Raw genomic sequence first — 19,624 nt, 5'->3', positions numbered from 1 at the left:
CTACAGAGTTCGCAGCATCTTTTAAATTAAGGTTTTGTTCCTTAAAACAGCTGTTCTCCGCAGGCTGAGAGTGACCGTGAGTGACTCTGAAGAACCGGGCCTTGGCGTGCTGCCTCCTGGGTGGTGCTGAGCAGCTGTGCCCGTCTGTGCCGGGGCTGCTGGGGCCACCACGGACCAGCGCTCCGAACCCCACCCGGGGCGCCTGTCTGAGGCTCACCTGAGTGAACAAGCACCACGTCAAACTGCAGGAACCCCGTGGAGCGGCCGCCCCAGTCCCGGTGCGAGGCAGCCAGCCGCTCCAGGAGGGCGCCCACGTGCGCGCGGAAGAGGTCCTGGCTGCCGTCCACGCTCTCCACCGCAGCCAGCTCGGCCAGCGCCTCCTGAACCTGGGGGAGCAAGTGACAGACTGGCACAATCCGATCTTGGGACTCACAGACCCCACTGGAGACCTGTCCTCACCCCCTGAGGGAGGGAGAGCCACTCGGGCACACGCCACGTGGCCCGGGGCTCCCGTGACGCCCCTCCTGTCTGTATGAGAAATAATGAAATGGACAAACAATGGACAGGCAGTTCAGGCACAGTCCCCCCACCCCCCATGAGGCACCACCCAGGGCAGGGCAGTCCCTGCATCTATGGAGAAGTGGGAGCAGGCGGTTTCAGGGCCGGCACTGAACAGACTTAAACCACGGGTGCCAAAGATGGGCCCACGTCCTCGCTCTCGGAGTGCTTCACCTGACCAGACCTCCGGGCACAGCGTGTCTGCTGCTCTGCGGGCACAGAGGAGACGGAGGACCGGACCCTCCTCCCCCAGGGCTTTAGGAACAGGACGCCCCCAGCACGCTGTGCAGCTGTCCCGGGGCCCCAGTCTGGCCTGCAGACTCACCCGTAATGACAGACTCGGCTTTTCTAGTATTTACAGCCCTACAGTGATGACCTCCCTGATTGGACACGTGCCCTCCGGAAAGGGGGTTTTTTAAGAGAGAAAGAAAACACAGTTTACGAAGGCCCCGGGGAAGGGGAGGGCAGGCGGGGAGGCTCCCGGACACAGTGTGGCTGGAGAGGGAGAGACAGAACCAGGGGGAGAAGCCGGGTTCTCAGCTTGGGGAGAAGTGGTCAGACAGCCGGGTCTCTGGATGGTGCTCGCAGCCGCAGGGAGCTGGATGTCAGAAGATTTTAAGTTAAATACAGAGCCCGGGGCGGGGGGCACCTCCCGGGAGGTCCAGTGGTTAAGACTCCGTGTTTCCAATGCAGGGGATGCAGGTTCGATCCCTGTTTGGTGAACTAAGATTCCACATGCCATGCGGCACGGCCAAAACAATAAAGAAGCAAGGAAGTTCAATGGAGAAAAGAATTTGAAAAAAAAATACAGAGCCAGGGGAATGGAAACAATTGTGTAAAGCTGGGCTGCAACCAACTAGGACAATCATGGTATTATTTTCTCTCCTGACCTCCGGTGCATGTGTGTATTCCTCACTCAGATGCAGAGTTAAGACGAGGGAGGCCTCGTTTCTTGCCTGTTTCTCCAAGATTAAGCAGCCGGCCTCACTCTGAGCTCCTGAAGCCAATGGGCAGTTGGAGGGAATTTAAAATCCCGTGTACCCCTGAGGCCGCCTAGAGAACGCATCACCCCGCATGTTCTAGACTCTTTCATCTTAGGTAACCAGTTCGCTGGGCAAGCCCAAGGCTTGGAGTTTGACAGCAGAGACTGACAGATGGCAGCCTCCCGTCCAGGGGCTGAGGCAAAGCAGGAGGGCCCCCTCACCTTGGCACCAAGGCCCGCGGGTCCCCACAGCGCCAGGACAGTCACCAGCACCTCCATGAGCGGCACGCCGGCCCCTCGGCAGTCCTCCCGGCTCACGGACACCACGGCCTGCACGCACTGCAGCAGGCGCTCCCCGTACAGGCGCTGTGGAGAGAGCAGGGCACCGTCAGTGACCCCTGCACCCGCTCGGCGGCCCAGACGAGGCCCCACCGACCAGGGCCATGGAGCCACGGCGACCCTGCGAGTGGACTGGGCCAGGATTCTGGCACATCAGCCATAAAGAGGGCGTCCCTCTGCACAACAGGGAAACCGAATCCCTGTTGAATCCCTGAGAATCAAGGAATTCACGGCAACTCCGTTAAGTGCTTAATGGTATTTGAGTTACATTTTTAAAAAGTTTGCATGTGTTAGTGACACACACTGTAGTAGTGACAAGTGGAAGGACAGGGAATCTGGATTTGCTCTCAGTACCCCAGCTCTTCCCACCCCACCCCCAAAGTCAGACAGAAGCTGGACCAAGGGGGACGTGGCTGGAACCGGGCGGCAGGCACGAGGGGTGCACACTGCTCCCCTCCCCTTCTGTGCACTTCTGAGTGTTTCTATAATACTAAGTTAAGAAAAATAAAATTCTGTGATTCAAAGATGCTTCCAGACTGCCGGGGGTCAAGGTGACACCTCGGTTGGGTCGAGCCCTTCTCTCACCTCCCAGCCTCCAGCCTCATCCACTGTGAAATGGGGGCCAGGAGTGGGCACGGGGTGGGGGCCCCAGAGGAAGAACCGCCTAGAACACCCCTCCCACACGCCTGCTCTGCTATGTTTCATAAAGGACAGAGGGAACCAGGGCAAAATGCTTAAGGTTTTTTTTTTTTTTACTATTGGGGGTGTGAGCTCAAAAGTTTGGTGAAGATTTGGCTAGACAATGGATTGGTTCTAAATTCTGAATCAGCTCTAAAATCCTACGACTCATTCACAAATGATATAAATCATAGAAGTTTAAACAAAAAATTCACTGTGGCATGTCCCCAGCCACTCAGGGGTCCTAACTCCCCGAGAAGCCACAATTGGTGTTTTATTCAAACACTTACTTTTCCCGCAGCCCCATTTCTTTCAGACCTGGATTGACTGATTGATTGGTTTTTTTTGAGGGCATGATTTTGGCTAATTTCTAAATGACCTACAATACATATTTAAGGAGCTACCATTCTTTCAATTAAAATAAACAGGAATTGGGACTTCCCTGGTGGTGCAGTGGTTAAGAATCCACCTGCCAGTGCAGGGTACACGGGTTCGAGCCCTGGTCCGGGAAGATCCCACATGCTAAGGAACAACTAACCCTGTGCGCCACAACTACTGAGCCTGCGCTCTAGAGCCCATGAGCCACAACTACTGAGCCCGTGTGCCACAACTACTGAAGCCCACGCGCCACAACTACTGAAGCCCACACACCTAGAAACCGTGCTCCGCAACAAGAGAAGCCACCGCAATGAGAAGCCCGCATACCGCAATGAAGAGTAGCCCCTACTCGCTGCCCGTGCACAGCAATGAAGATGCGACGCAGACAACAATAAATAAATTTTAAAAATTAAAAAAAAAACAAACAGGGAGTTGCTCTCAGCAGTGGCTGAGCCATCTCACGACACCTCCAGATGCTGGAACTAACCAAAGGTCTGTGTCCTTCACAAGCATTGCCCTCCTGCTGTGAACACGGCACCACCTCTGAGGAAACGGGGCCTAATGTTCATGGATTTCACGATATTTAACCAGAGGATTTTCAACACCTACCTACCTACTTACACACACACACACACACACACACACACACACACACACACACACAAAGAAAACAAGACACAGAGGGAACTGACACAGAGGGATATGCCACAACTTCACCGGAGAAGGCGCCAGGCACTCCCATCCCAGACCCCACATGCAATTCCTGAGTAAACAGGAGGAAACGAGTTACTTCTGTTTTATCAACCATTTCTGCATCTCAGTCCCCTGTCGATAAATAGCCAGATTTCAAAGCAGAGGCTCAGGTCCTGTCAGCTGAGCCCAGGCCCAGGCAGATGAGCAGAGCGTCTCTGGGGCCCTGTTGGCTCAAGCCGGGGCTTTACATTTAGTTTGGTCTTGAAGCATTTGAGGCCTGTCCTCACAGTCCCTGGAGAACGACTGTAGGAAACACTAGGACGACCCCTCCCTGTGCGGAGGCCGTGCATCCTGGCCACAGGCGTGCGAGGATGGGAGGGGGTCGCACGACTGGGGTCGCACGGCTGGTCCCTTGGCCAAAGGCTGGAACGTGTCTAGAGAAACGTGTGTGGATGGAACTGTCAGGAAGGGGCCCCTCTGTTTGCAGGACCGAGTAAATCTTTCCTGGAAGGACTGGAGGAAGAGGAACCAAGTGTGCGCTCTGAACTAGATGGATCGAGGGACCAAGGTTTCCTGTAACAACACTCAGGTGTGAAAAGATGTTTCCTTTGCTGTACAGCTTGCAACACGTGTACTGAAACACCTACACAAACTTTCAAGCTGCACCTTCTAGAACAGAAATGCTTCTGGAATGAAAATCCTTGTTGGAACCAGTTGAGTAAAAATGTGGAACTTTTTTCCACATTTTTAGATAATCATAGTTTATCTTAAAAATGGGTTTTGGGAAAAGTTGAATTATGGTTGAAAACACCAGGAGCAGGTGAAAAAGCCCACTAACGTCCCCCCTCCAAGACCTCTGTTCCATCCCCCCCATCTGTGTTTCAGAAGCTGCCTTATAGGCTTAAGATGGTTCCCACACGACTGTGAACGTATGTCAGAGTTAAGGCCAGATGCAGGTGTGGAAGTGCATCTCCCGGCAGCTGAGCGGTAGCTGGGCACCCCTGTGGTCCAGCTCTGTGGCCAGGGCAGCCACTGTCAAGTGTCAGCTGTGCGGGGCCAGCTTCCCATGGCCCAGGGGGCCTGCAGTGCATGGGTCAGACGCCTGGCGAGGCAAACCCTCGTTGCTCTACAGAGAGATGGGAGGGTGACTGGCCAATCCAAAGACTCAGGGTTTAAGCCCATCACAGCCACATGAAAACAAGGTCGTTATTTTTCCTTCAACAGCAAACAATTGTAAATTATTCCAAATGACTAAGCCTAACTACCTACATTGTTTCAGCTTCAGATGTAATGGATTTACTGCTCAATTTAAGACAAAACAAATCTGTAACCACCAAGCAGAGCTCCCAATAACGGTTGCCAGATCAGGTTGCCTGTTGGAAGCCCCGTTAGAAGCCAAGTGACCGGGGTAAGAATAAGCTCGCCATGGAGACACCGCGTGCGACATGGACCAAGAGATGGGGCGTGGACTCACAGGTTCTCTGGGGGTGGGTGGGGTGGGGGTGGGGGTCTCCAGCTGAGACCACCCACAGCAGCACCACCCATAGAGCGAACTGCCCTCGACGATGGACGCGCTCTATCTGACACCGCCCAGTGCTGGCCACACGGGATACTGTGCACTCGACATGCGGCCAGCGTGACAGAGGAACTGCCTTTGCACTTTGTTTCATTTTACTTTAAACGGCCGCCATGGTGGATGGAGAAGAACGGGCCAGGAGACACGTGGGTCCAAACAGGAGGACATCAGGGCTGCATCCCAGCTACCACGCCGGTCAGATGTCCCTGAGAGGCCTGTGGGACTGACAACTGCTATGTGTGGATGGTCCCACAGGGGACCAAGTCACCATGGAGATGGGTGGACTCTACGATCCCCCCAGCCCCACCCTCTCCCGCGCATGCTTACATTTTCAGACCCCTGGCAGATGTGAGCGTGGGCCAACTCCACGGCGATGACCTTCACGTGCGGCCGGAGGGCCTCCCTCGGGCAGCCTCGGATGATGGAGGCAAAGACCAGGAGGCCGGAGGGGGAGGGAGACTTCCTCAGCATCGACAAGATCAACTTCAGAAACACCTCCGGGCTGACGAAGGTCCCGATCAGCTCTGCAGATCTCGTGCACTGAGGGCAGATGGAGGAGGCCTGAGGCTGCCGCCCCTCTCAGCCCCTCGCTGCTCTGCGTCTGCCGTGCCCGCTTTCACCTGCCAGAAACAGCCCTGCAGGCCCGTCTCTTCCTAACGTGCTCAAACACCCACGAAAACTGGTGAGTCCCCTCATGAGCTCAGAAGTGCCCGGGGAAGGAGTTCATGCCATTTGGCGTGGGCACGGCTGTCAGAGCGTCCTCTCTGAGGCCCGACTGCCTGAGCTGGACTCATGGGGGCGGCTCTGCACGTCTGTCCGAGCAGTGACCACTGCAGTGGCCTGCGGGTGGAGGATGTGTTTACCTTCAGACACAGGGCCGCTCACCTGCACATGCTTAATTTAAAGAGAACCGTTAAACGCCTTTTTTATGGGCACGAAGGCTGGATGCAGAAGGCTGGGGAGAGCCCGGGGGCCACGGAAACATCTACACCTTCACACAGGGGCGACTGCGTGACTGCTGATACGTGTCCAAGTTCACACACTGCAGAACTAGGAAGGGTGCATGCAGCCCCTGAGGACAGTGGAATGCCACTCACACTGCGAACCACGGCCTTCTCCTCGTCGGCACAGGCGTGGAGCAGGGTGCGCAGGACGGGCTCCAGGTGCTGCGTGATGTGGCCTTCCGCGTGCAGCAGCAGTACCGCCAGCAGCTGTGCCGACTTCACCCTGGTCGTCACCACCCAGTCGGTGATGTCGTGACAGATGGCGGGAAGGATCTTGGAGAGGTTTCTGAAGACCAGCTCCCGGCAGCCCAGCCCCGGGCGGCTCCCTGTGGGTCATAAAGATGGATGGGAACTGGTGAAATTTACAAACAAGATCTCAACGATTCATGTACAAAGTCACTTACTACACATTCCTCACTTAAGGCACACCTACGGGTTTTATTTTGAGGTCTTAAAAAACTCAAACCAACTCTGAAGACAGAAATGACGCCACAAAGTGTCATAATTTACTTTAAGTCTTTACAGCGATCCTGAGGTGTGACTCACAGTAAACTACATGCTCGAAGGGCACAACCCTGAAGTTCTGACAGATGGATACCACTGTGAACCATCACGGCCATCAAGGTAACGCGCACCTGCCACCCAGAAGGTCCCTGTGCTCCCGACGATGCCCTCCCCTGCCCCCGGGCAGCCCCGGTCGGCTTCCTGTCACTATGGGGAGCCACAATTTCCCAATTTTCTGTGAGTGCAGCTGCGCAGCACACGCTCCTCTCTGCCTGGCTTCCTCCGCTCCGAGGCCCAGCAGTGGTGGGGGGCGCCGGCCCCTGCTCACTGCTGAGCAGCGTTCCAGCACACGGACAGACCACAGTCTGTCTGTCTACCTGCCGATGGATGTCTGAGCAGTTCTGCCGTGGGCTGTCGCCGACGAGACTTCTCTCGGGTGGGCGCCCTGGAGCGCCACGGCTAAGCACATGGAAGGTGGGCACTATACTGATTAAGAAATGGCCGAGCGGTTTTACAACGCTGCTGCACTGCTGTCTGCCCTCCCCAGCCGTGCACGAGGCCTGAAGCTCCTCCACACCTGGCACGGGCAGTCCTAGGTCAAGCCTCCAGGCAGGGAGGGGCATCTCCTTGTGGCTTTGATGTGCATTCTCCTCACGAGCAATGCCCTGGAGCACTGACTCATGGGCTTGTTTGACATCTGTGTGTCCTCAGTTAAGTGTCTTTTCAAACTTTTTTTGCCACTAAAAAACTGGATTGTGTTCTTGATATTGAGTTTGAGAGTTCTCTCTGTGCTCTGGACACAAATCCTTATGTAGACAATTTGCAAACGTCTCAGTCTGTGCCCTGTCGTTTCATTCTCTTAATGTCTTTCAAAGAGCAGAAGTTTTCATTTTGATGAAAAGCAATTTATCAGTCATTCTTTTGTGGAGTGTATTTAGGTCGTACTCTTAGATCCACATGGCATTTGGGGTTAATTTTCATTTATCAGGATGGTTGGATCCAAGCCCACTTTTTTTGCACATCCAGTGATTCCAGCACCATTGCTGAGACGTCTTTTCTCCCCTTGTCTTTGCGACTTGCCAAAATTCAGAGTCCACATGCCTGTGTCTGTTTCTGGACTCTGCTCTGTTCCACTGGTCTATCGGTCTGATTTTTTATTTTTTTAATTTATTTTTGGCTGTATTGGGTCTTCGTTGCTGCGCACAGGCTTTCTCTAGTTGTGGTGAGTGGGGGCTACTCTTCATTGCGGTGCATGGGCTTCTCATTGCAGTGGCTTCTCTTGTTGTGGAGCACGGGCTCTAGGCGCGTGGGATTCAGTAGTTGTGGCACACGGGTTCAGTAGCTGTGGCTCGCGGGCTCCAGAGCGCAGGCTCAGTAGTTGTGGCACACGGGCTTAGCTGCTCCGTGGCATGTGGGATCTTCCTGGACCAGGGATCGAACCCGTGCGCCCTGCCTTGGCAGGCAGATTCTTAACCACTGCGCCACCACGGAAGTCCATGTCAGTCTGTTTTTATGTTCATAACCTCACCATCTTGATTACTGCGTTTTATGTCTTAAAACCAGACGTACTCATCTTTCAACCTGGGCCTTTGTCTTCAAAGTTTTGGTTGTGCTAGGTCCTTTACATTTCCTTGTGAATTTCAGGATAAGTTTCTCAATTTCTATAAAAAAGCCTTCGAGGATTTTGATTACAAGATTTTGACCTTAAAGACTCAAAACAACTCTAGAGATAGAAATGAGACCGTGACATGTCAAAGTTTAAAGCGTGTTTTAGTAAAAAGAACAGCTTGTACCATGAGGCCTTACTTTGAATTTTTGTTCCTGTTACTTTTCTCTTTTTATGGTATATGAGAGAATTAGTTCTAAATGTTTCAGATTCTGCTGGCGGTTTAAGTGAGCTTGTTACAATTTTGTAAAAAACAAAAAGGAAAACAATAAATGCCCTTTTCTTCCTGACGACATGTCCCTTGTGGAAAGTTTGTGGGATGAGGGGACAGGTTAGGACCGTCTGGGGAGTGGTCCACTGACAGGCGGGCACACGGCCTGAGAGGCATTTCCAGAGATGCGCGCCTCACTCTGAAGATGGCTCTGAAGCCTCCTTTCCTGTACTTGATAGGGCAGACATGATAATTTAAAAGATGGTGCATTCTCAAACTTTACTAAATCAGAAAAAACCCTGCTGGCAACTAATTTTTGTACCTTTTCCAAAACATGCGTGATTTCCCCTCATAGCAGTTGTGCGGCATGGGAGGTGAAGCTGCATGAATAAACACGTGGACGAAAAAAAAAAAAACACGGGCCTCCCAGGTATGGGGGAGGAGCCGCCTTCTGGGTCTCACAGTGAACAGCAGCGGGTGCACACGAGGCATGAGCAGTTGTCTTCATGCTGCCCTTCGTGCAAGGCGTCCCCTCCAGGGTGGCCGTCCGAGCCTGACTTCACCTGACCAGGGCTGGAGGGGCCTGCGGGCCCAGGTCCCGGTCCCTCCCATGGTGCTGCCTGTCTGACCTGGTGCATGTATACTAGGCTTTGTCCCTGCCAGCGGCACTCCACCATCACTCCACTGTAAGAAGACACCTGCAGACAGACTGCAGTGATACAGGTGTCCGATCAAGTTCAGTGGAAGGGACTTCGTTCCTAGACAGAAAGTATTTCCAGAGCAGAAGAAACTAGACACGTGTGGGGTTGAGGGGCAAAGAGGGGGGCCGCAGCCCGGCGGGCAGGGGGCTTCCTTGGAAATGCAGCCCGGATCTGACTCAAGAGCTAAGGGAACACATGGCATGCCCGCGCACACACACGCACACGCGGGCGCTCACGGTCTGGCAGAGAACCACGACGAGGGGCAGGACGGGAGGTCCAGCAACGGGAGGCTCTGTTCTGAGGGTAGCATCACCCGGAACACGAGGACTGCATCTCACCGGCTACCTGTGTGTTTGCTTCTCCAGGTGAAGCTCACAGAACAGCTTTGTGAGATGACAAAGCACCACCCATTTCCAACGTTTCCCCATCAGGCTCACGCTCCTCGGATGGCCGCGCCCTCACGTACCCAGGGAGGCCCGCCCAGGACCCCGAGGGAGGCCCTTCCCGCCGTCCGGCTCTACCTCCGGGACTCGCCCTGCTGCACCGCTGGCCTGGGCTGGCCGCGCTCACCTGGCGAGGGGTGGTGTGCGGGGGGCGGGCCAGCGAAGTCCAGCTTGTCCTTGAGGTCCTCCTCGTTCTCCATCTGCCAGCGCAGCCCGACCTGCTCCCAGAGGCCGGCTGCCTCGCACCTGCCGCACAACACAGACCCGGGTCAGGGGGCGCCCTCGGGGGGGCGGCCGGGTCTCTGCCCGAGGGAGCTCACCAGTGAGTCTGCCACGCCTCCATCACTAACCCAAGCAAAGTGCTAAAGATGCAAAACTGTACTGTCAAAGTCCCATGGCCTCCAAGCACGCGGGATGCGGGGACACGGTGGCTCCCACAAGACTCTGGACCAAAGGAAACAACCACCGCCGTAAACAACAGCTTAGGAAAAGCCAGCGACTGGTGAGGCGAGCAGGAGGGAGGCGCGCGGCACGGCGGCTCTGGGGCAGGACGTGTTGCCCTGGCACCCAGAACCTCGGCCTGTCCGCCACGTTGCCACTTACGCGATCTCGGGGATCTCGTCGTCGAGGCTGCTCAGGAGAAGCGGGATGAGCTTGTGCAAGAATGAGTAGCGGTCCCGCAGGTGCAGCAGCCAGCCCCCGACCACGCGCGCCACCGCCTGGCGCACCTGCAGGCAGAGGAGGGTGAGCGGCCTGCACGCGCGTGGGGCCCGCGGCAGCCCAGGCCCCCGTGCGGGCACACAGAGGCCCCAGAGCCCGCTCCGGTGCTCTGGCAGCTCTGCATCCCCATCTCGGGCCTGGAACGAGATGCTAGCACCCTAGGTCTTGCTGCTTCAACCCCTGTCCTCCGGGCTCAGGCCGGACCCTCCACTGGCCACGGCAGGTCCTGCAGCCCCGCCTCAGCCCTGTGGCACGTTTGCGGCCTCCTGTGTGGGAACCTCCTGGCTGGGCTGGGCACTGGCCGCCTATGTCCAAGAAGGTGACGTGCGTGCCTCTACCCACCTCACCCACTGCAGGGAAGAGGGGAGCTTCATGTCGCATGTGACCCGGGGAGCAGCAACAGGCCTCTGTTTTTATCATGTTCTGATTGGACCCAAGGATTCTGATGCCCGTTCCAGTTTAGTCGGGCAGGATCCCACCCACGGGGGCTCGGGTTACATCGCACCCCGCGGGCTCCCAAAGTAGCCAGCACTGGACGAGGAGCAGCCGCGCTGCCTCGGCTTCGGGTTCTCTACGTCACTGGGACTCACCTGGGAGGTAAGTTTCATTCTTTCATCCGCCCCTCCCCTCCCCTTCCATCTACCCCCCTCCCCGTGGCCCCCCCTGTCATTCCTGAGCGCCAGTGAGGGGCTGGGGGCCAACCAGACCTGCTCCCTCTCCCTTCCCCCAGGGTTCTGGCCCAGGGCAGGTGCGCACAAGCGCCCAGGGCCTGAGCTGATCGCCTGTGGGGCGCCAGCAGCGGGGCAGGTGGGGCTGTTCCCAGGCAGGCTCCTGGGCAAACACCTATACGGTCACATCCTTGGAGCCTCAACAGCAGGGTCAGTGCTTTATCCCAACTACACAAAGCACACAGAACTCCGTCTTCTAGATGAAACACCCACAATCAGAGACGAGCAATGTGCAGAGGGAGCGCCCGACGGTCAGGGCGAGCCTGGGGCAACCGAGGGCGCGCGCCTGCTTATGGGCAGTGACTTAACCTGAGCTGGTGCTCTCACCTGGATGGTGCACTCAGGGGACCGGGGCCTTTCTGGGCCTGGAGGAAGCTGTGACAGCCCTGCTGCACCGGGACACCACCCCTTCCCACCTCCTTGGACATATCCTGCAGACTGCAAGTGACCAGGCTCCCGAGGGAAAAGTGAGGCCATCCCTCTGGGGCCCCTGCTGAGAAAGTAGGGAGGGACGGGCCTCTCATCACTCCCTGGGTAAGTGATCAGAGCCTCTAATCTTCCTGTGTAATAGAACAGGCACCTGGAGCCATTCTGGCTGTCTGCACACACTCTAGCAAAACTGTCCTGACTCGTGCAAGTTCAATGTTTCGTTGTATAAAGTAACTGTGACCAGCACAGAGAAAGGTGCTCAGCATCACTAATCACTAATCCTCAGGAAAATGCAAGTCAAAACCACAGGGAGATACCAGCTCACGGATGCAGAGGAACTGGATCCCTTGTACATTGCTGGTAGGAATGCAAAGCAGTGCAGCCACGTGGAACACAGTTTGGTGACTTCAACAAGTTGCACATGTGTTACTGTAGGACGGACACAGCAATTCCACTCCTGAGTGTTTACCCGAAAGAAGTGAAGCAGGACTCAAATGGATCCCTGCACACCATCGTCCTCAGCATCCCTATGCACAACAGCTAGAAGGTGGCAACAACCCAAGAGTCTGTGGACGGATGAATGGAGGAACGCAGTGTGGTCTGTCCACACGGTGGATGCTACTTAGCCTTAAAAGGAGCAAAGCACTGACACCTGCCACAGCTGGGTGGACCTCACCAACACAATGCTGAGTGAGAGAGGCCAGCCACAACAGACCCCATCCTGATTCCACTTACATGAAACAGCTAAATTGTCAGATCCAGAGAGACAGAAAGATTAGAGGTCATCAGGAGGGTGGGGGGGACGGGGAGTAATTGCTTAATGGTCACAGTTTCTGTTCGCGATGATAAAAAAAGTTTTGGATGGTGGTGATGGTTGCAGAGCACTGTGAATGTACTTAATGTCACTGAACTGTGCACTTAAAAATGGCTAAAATGGCAAATTTTGTTATAAACATTTTACGAAAAAATTTAAAATTAATGATGTAATATATCAAAAACATTGAACGCTTTAAGTGAGGGAATTGTATAGTATGTAAATTATGGCTTGATAAAGGTGTTTTAAAAAATGAAACAGGGGCTTCCCTGGTGGCGCAGTGGTTGAGAGTCCGCCTGCCGATGCAGGGGACACAGGTTCGTGCCCCGGTCCGGGAAGATCCCACATGCTGCGGAGCGGCTGGGCCCGTGAGCCATGGCCACTGAGCCTGCGCATCCAGAGCCTGTGCTCCGCAACGGGAGAGGCCACAACAGTGAGAGGCCCGCGTGCCGAGGAAAAAAAAAAAAAAATGAAACAAATCAAAATAAAGAGTTAATTATAAGGAAGCCCCCATAAGACGATCAGCTGATTACTCTACAGAAACGCTGAAGGCAAGAAAGGAGTGGCAAGATATATTCAAAGTCCTGAAAGGGAAAAATCTGCAACCCAGGATACTCTACCCAGCAAGATTACCATTTAGAATAGAAGGAGAGAAAAAGAATTTCTCAGACAAGCAAAAACTAGAAGAACACAGCAATACTAAACCTATCCTAAAAGAAATATTGAAAAGTCTTCTCTAGATAGAAAAGAAGCGAGAAGCTATAGGAAAGAGAAAAATCACAATTGGAAAGTAAATCACTTAAATAAGCCAGTGCACAGGTTAACAAATGTAAAAAATTTTTGTGACAGCAACAATAGCCACAATGAATGACAAAAGGATAACGATGAAGATGTAAAGGAGGACATCAACATCATAAAACGTGGGCGAGATGAAGATGTAAAGGAGGACATCAACATCATAAAACGTGGGCGAGATGAAGATGTAAAAGAGGACATCAACATCATAAAACGTGATCACTTAAATAAGCCAGTACACAGGTTAAACAAATGTAAAATATTTTTGTGACAGCAACAATAGCCACAATGAATGACAAAAGGATAACGATGAAGATGTAAAGGAGGACATCAACATCATAAAACGTGGGCGAGATGAAGATGTAAAGGAGGACATCAACATAATAAAACGTGGGCGAGATGAAGATGTAAAAGAGGACATCAACATCATAAAACGTGATCACTTAAATAAGCCAGTACACAGGTTAACAAAATGTAAAAAATTTTTGTGACAGCAACAATAGCCACAATGAATGACAAAAGGATAACGATGAAGATGTAAAGGAGGACATCAACATCATAAAACGTGGGCGAGAGGAGTAAGAAAATGTCCATTTTTTTTCTTTTAGAATGTGTTTGAGCCCCTAATGACTATCAGTCTAAAGCAAGTAGATATAACTATGGGTTAACATACTTGAAAAACAGGGTAACCACAAATCGAAAACATACAACAGATTCACAAAACCCAAAAAGAAGAGAACACAAGCATAATATAAAAGGAAATCATCGGGCTTCCCTGGTGGCGCAGTGGTTGGGAGTCCGCCTGCCGATGCAGGGGACGCGGGTTCGTGCCCCGGTCCGGGAAGATCCCACATGCTGCGGAGCGGCTGGGCCCGTGAGCCATGGCCGCTGAGCCTGCGCATCCGGAGCCTGTGCTCCGCAACGGCAGAGGCCACAACAGTGAGAGGCCCGAGTACCGCAAAAAAAAAAAAAAAAAAGGAAATCATCAAATCTCTGGCTAGGCTCACCAAGAAGAAAAGAGAGAGGTCCCAAATAAATAAAATAAGAAATGAAAAAGGAAAAATAACAACTGATACTGCAGAAATACAAAAGACCATAAGAGAATACTATGAACAATTATATGTCAACAAATTTGACAACCTAGAAGAAATGGACAACTGTCTAGAAACATACAGCTCACCAAAATTGAAACAAGAAGAAATAGAAAACTTAAACAGACCAATTACTAGAAGTTAAGTAGAATCTGTAATAAAAAAGCTCCCTGGGCTTCCCTGGTGGTGCAGTGGCTGAGAATCTGCCTGCCAATGCAGGGGACATGGGTTTGAGCCCTGGTCTGGGAAGATCCCACATGTCGCGGAGCAACTGGGCCCATGAGCCACAATTACTGAGCTTGCACGTCTGGAGCCTCTGCTCTGCAACAAGAGAGGCCGTGATAGTGAGAGGTCTGCACACCGCGATGAAGAGTGGCCCCCGCTTGCCACAACTAGAGAAAGCCCTCGCACAGAAATGAAGACCCAACACAGCCATAAATAAATAAATAAATAAAGTAATTAATTAAAAAAAAGAAAAAGCTCCTTGCAAGGAATTCCCTGGCGGTGCAGTGGTTAGGACTTGGCGCTTTCACTGCCAGGGCCCAGGTTCAATCCCTTCTTGGGGAACTAAGATCCCACAAGCTGCATGGTGTGGCAAAAAACAAACAAACAAAAACAAAAACAAAACAAAAACTCCCTGCAAACAAAAATCCAGGACTGGGTGGCTTCACTGAGGAATTCTACCAAGCATACAAAGAATGTACACCTATCCTCCTCAAACTCTTCCAAAAGACTGAAAAGGAGGTAACACTCCCAAAGACATTCTATGAAGCCACCATCACCCTGATACCAAAATCAGACAAAGACACCACCAAAAAAGAAAATTATAGGCCAATATCTTCCATGAATATAGATGCAAAAATTCTCAACCAAATATTACCAAACCCAATCCAAGAACACATAAAAAAGATCATACACCACGACCACGTTGGACTCATCCCAGGGTCACAAGGATGGTTCAACATACGCAAATCCATCAATGTGAAACACCACATCAACAAAAGACAAAAACCACATGCTCATCTCAAGAGATGCAGAAAAAGCATTTGATAAAATTCAACATCCATTCATGATAAAAACTCTTACCAAAGTGGGTATAGAAATAACATATCTCAACATAATAAAAGCTACTTGTGACAAACCCACAGCCAACACAATACTCAACGGTGAAAAGCTGAAAGTCTTCCTCCACTCTCACCACTTCTATTCAACATATATTGGAAGTCCTAGCCACAGCAATCAGATAAGAAAAAAGAATAAAAGGTATCCAAGTTGGAACAGAAGAGGTAAAATTCTCACTATATGCAGATGACATGATACTATATTTAGAAAACCATGAAGACTCCACACAAAAACTACTAGAACTGATGAACAAATTCAGCAAAGTAGCAGGATACAAGATTAACATAGAGAAATTGGTTGCATTTCTTTACACTAACAATGAAACATCATAAGGAAATTAAAACAAAAAAAACTTTTAAAAATTGCAACCAAAAAATTAAAATACTTAGGCATAAATCTGACCAAGGAGGTAAAAGACTTACGTGCTGAAAGCTATAAAACATAAAGAAATCTATAGATTTAATGTGATACCTATCAAATTACCCATGACATTTTTCATAGAGTGAGAACAAATAATCCTAAAATTTACATGGAATCATAAAAGATCCAGAATTGCCAAGGCAAACCTGAGGAAAAAGAAAAAAGCAGAAGGCATAACCCTCCCAGACTTCAGACAATACTATGAAGCTACAGTAATCAAAAGAGCATGGTAGGGGCTTCCTTGGTGCAGTGGTTAAGAATCCGCCTGCCGGGCTTCCCTGGTGGCACAGTGGTTGAGAGTCTGCCTGCAGATGCAGGGAACACGGGTTTGTGCCCCAGTCCGGGAAGATCCCACATGCCGTGGAGTGGCTGGGCCCGTGAGCCATGGCCGCTGAGCCTGCGCGTCTGGAGCCTGTGCTCCGTAACGGGAGAGGCCACCGCAGTGAGAGGCCTGCGTACCGAAAAAAAAAAAAGAATCCGCCTGCCAATGCAGGGGACACGGGTTCAAGCCCTGGTCTGGGAAGATCCCACATGCCACAGAGCAACTAAGCCCATGCGCCACAAGAAGCCACTGCAATGAGAAGTCCGTGCACTGCAACAAAGAGCAGCCCTCGCTCGCCACAACTAGAGAAAGCCCATGTGCAGCAACGAAGACCCAACGCAGCCAAAAATAAATTTATTTAAAAAAAAAAACAGCATGGTATTGGCACAAAAACAAACATATGGATCAATGGACTAGAGAGCCCAGAAATAAACCCACACAACTATGGACAATTAATCTTTGACAAAGGAGGCAAGAATACACAATGGGGAAAAGACGGTCTCTTCAGCAAGTGGTGTTGGGACAGTTGGACAGGCGCATGTAAATCAATGAAGTTAGAACACACCCTCTCACCATACACAAAAATAAACTCAAAATGGCTTAAAAACTTAAACATAAGACATGACACCATAAAACTCCTAAAAAAGAACATAAGCAAAACATTCTCTGACATAAATCATACAAAGGGTCAGTCTCCAAAGCAACAGAAATAATAGCAAAAATAAACAAATGGGACCTAATCAAACTCACAATCTTTTGTACAGCCACGGAAACCATAAACAAAACGAAAAGATGACCTATGGACTGGGAGAAAATATTTTCAAATGATGTGACCGAGGGATTAATTCCCAAAATATACAAACAGCTCATACAGCTCAACAACAAAAAACCAAACAACCCAATCGAAAAATGGGCAGAAGACCTAAATAGACATTTCTCTAAAGAAGACATACAGATGGTCAACAGGCACATGAAAAGATGCTCAACATTGGTAATTATTTGAGAAATGCAAATCAAAACTACAGTGAGGTATCACCTCACACTGGTCAGAATGGCCATCATTAAAAAGTCTACAAATAACCAATGCTGGAGAGTGTGGAGAAAAGGGAACCCTCCTACAGTGTTGGTGGGAATGTAAGTTGGTGCAGACACTATGGAGAACAGTATGGAGGGTCCTCAAAAAACTAAAGCTATAGCTAACATGTGATCCAGCAATCCCACTCCTGGGCATATATCCAGAGAAAGCCATAATTCGAAAAGATTCATGCACCCCTATGTTCACAGCAGCACTATTCACTATAGCCAAGACATGGAAACAACCTAAATGTCCACAGACAGATGAATGGATAAAGAAGATGTGGTATATATATACAGTGGAATATTACTCAGCCGTAAAAAAGAATGAAATAATGCCACTTGCAGCAACACGGATGAACCTAGAGATTGTCATACTAAGTGAAGTAAGTCAGAGAAAGACAAATACCATGTGATATCACTTACATGTGGAATCTAAAATATGACACAAATGAACCTATCTATGAAACAGAAATAGACTCACAGACATAGAGAACACACTTGTGGTTGCCAAGGGAGAGGAGGGTGGGAGAGGGATGGAGTGGGAGTTTGGGAGTAGCAGATGCAAACTAGTATATACAGGATGGGTAAACAACAAGGTCCTACTGTAGAGCACGGGGAACTCTATTCAACATCCTGTGATAAACCATAATGGAAAAGCGTCTAAAAGACAACGTACATACATGTCTAACTGAATCACTTTGCTGCACAACAAATTAACACAACGTTGTAAATCAACTATACGCCAATAAAAAAAAAAGAAGAAAGAAACAAATCAAGAACGTGTGGTTGGAGGCAGGGTGGGTTGCTGCGAGCCGCCTGGGGCCAGACCCAGGCCTGGAGCGGGAGGCCAGCTCCAGCTGGGGGCCCTGCGTACCTGACAGCAGCCCCAAGCCTCGGACGTGGAGGACTTCCGTGGGAAGGAATGAGATGATCTTTAATGTATGGATGGACAGGACACGAGGAGGCTGGCACTCCTGCTGTCGGGGCCACAGGGGCCACGGGCCGACCACCCTGCAAGTCCCCCACCGGCAACCACCGCTCCTCCCACCCCAAGGGACCGGAGCCCTTCACCCCATCCTCCCTTTGGGAGAGAGCCTGCCCTCACAGCCTTCACTCTGCTCCCCACGGCCTCAAATCCATGACACGCCCTCTGAGCTGGCTTCTGCCAACAAAAGAGCCGGTTCTCTCACCTCCACCTGCCTGCCTGTCTTGTCTGTCTGTCTCTCCTCAGGCCCCAAAGCCAATGGAAGGAATTACCCCAACACACCAACCCTGGCTCCATCCTCCTCCCAGGCCTCGTTTGCCAACCTCTGCGGCTTTTTGATTAAATCACCTTGATGGAGGAGGATGTTACAGATGCTTCTGCAAACCGTGGAAATACTCAGTTTAGAGTTTCTTCCTAAAAGGAAGCAGTCCTTAACAAATATATTAAGATAACTCAGGTCTCCCCCAGCTTCTCAAAGACGTGAAATAGGAACACCTGTGACCGCGAATGATGGAAGGACATTTAACGTCACATATAGTGTCTTTAAAAAAAGACAAAAGTGAGGGAGTGATAAATAGCACACTGGCACACTTCTGGTGGAGAAAAGGGACTGTGGAGGAGAAACTCTGGTTACCTGGGGGACATCATCAAAGAGCCGCTGAGCAAAGTGAGGAAGGACGTCGTCCACTGACTTCCCGCTGCCAAACTGGATCACCGTGCCCGTGGCCTCGATGACGGCCACCCGCACCTTCCAGTGCTGGTGGGAGATGGACTGCATCAGGGGGCCGATCAAGGACTCCGACTGCATGTGGAAGTGGTCTGTGGGACGGGGAGACCATCAGTCACCAGGGGAGCCTGTGAGCGTCAACCCTGGCCTAGTTCCCTTGGGCTGGCCACACACAGCTTTGTACCCCAGCACCAGAAGAGGTGCAGAGTTGGGCGTGTGACCCAAACAACACCTCTCCGACCCAGAGACTTGGGAGGACCAAAGGGAAAAGGCCGGGGCTGGACCCATCTCAGCTGAACACAAGAGCTGGGAGGGGAGAACCTGAAGCTGCAGATGGCTGCGACAGGCACTCCAGAGTACGCTGAGTGGGGAGACACTGTGCGTCCCCACCTCTGGATGAGTCTGCAGCCAGACACCCAGCACGACCGCAGGAAGCTGGATCAGCACCGCCTCAGGCAAAGCCACCCCACTTCCTAAAGGCCTCACAGGAAGTCACGACCAAGGGCTCTTCGTGACAGCCAAGCGAACCCTCTGGTTTAGCAGTTGTGCCGCTGCTTGAGACCCTTCTGTAAGGTCGCTATTTCTGTGATACTTGGGGCGAGTTCTTTCAGCGTTCGGGTCCTGAGATCGAGGCAGGCTTCGGTCCACTACTGCCCAGTGT

The 19,624-nt window shown here is 51.5% G+C and overlaps 1 protein-coding gene across 1 annotated transcript in view; it reads right to left on the bottom strand.

Annotated features, from left to right (window-relative positions):
* DNAAF5 (dynein axonemal assembly factor 5) overlaps nucleotides 1–19,624 on the bottom strand; it is a 36,950-nt gene that overhangs the window by 16,476 nt on the left and 850 nt on the right. The window contains exons 2-8 of the mRNA XM_082856908.1: nucleotides 18,871–19,055; nucleotides 10,337–10,461; nucleotides 9,861–9,979; nucleotides 6,302–6,534; nucleotides 5,532–5,744; nucleotides 1,763–1,906; nucleotides 218–386 (exon numbers count right to left, since the gene is read on the bottom strand). Coding sequence (XP_082713034.1) covers nucleotides 218–386; nucleotides 1,763–1,906; nucleotides 5,532–5,744; nucleotides 6,302–6,534; nucleotides 9,861–9,979; nucleotides 10,337–10,461; nucleotides 18,871–19,055 — 1,188 coding nt within the window. The remainder of the gene's footprint in view (nucleotides 1–217; nucleotides 387–1,762; nucleotides 1,907–5,531; nucleotides 5,745–6,301; nucleotides 6,535–9,860; nucleotides 9,980–10,336; nucleotides 10,462–18,870; nucleotides 19,056–19,624) is intronic.

This window comes from Leucopleurus acutus (genome assembly GCF_964270905.1).
Source record: "Leucopleurus acutus genome assembly, chromosome: 16".
NCBI lineage: Eukaryota > Metazoa > Chordata > Mammalia > Artiodactyla > Delphinidae > Leucopleurus > Leucopleurus acutus.
This window is presented reverse-complemented; position numbering and strand designations above follow the sequence as displayed.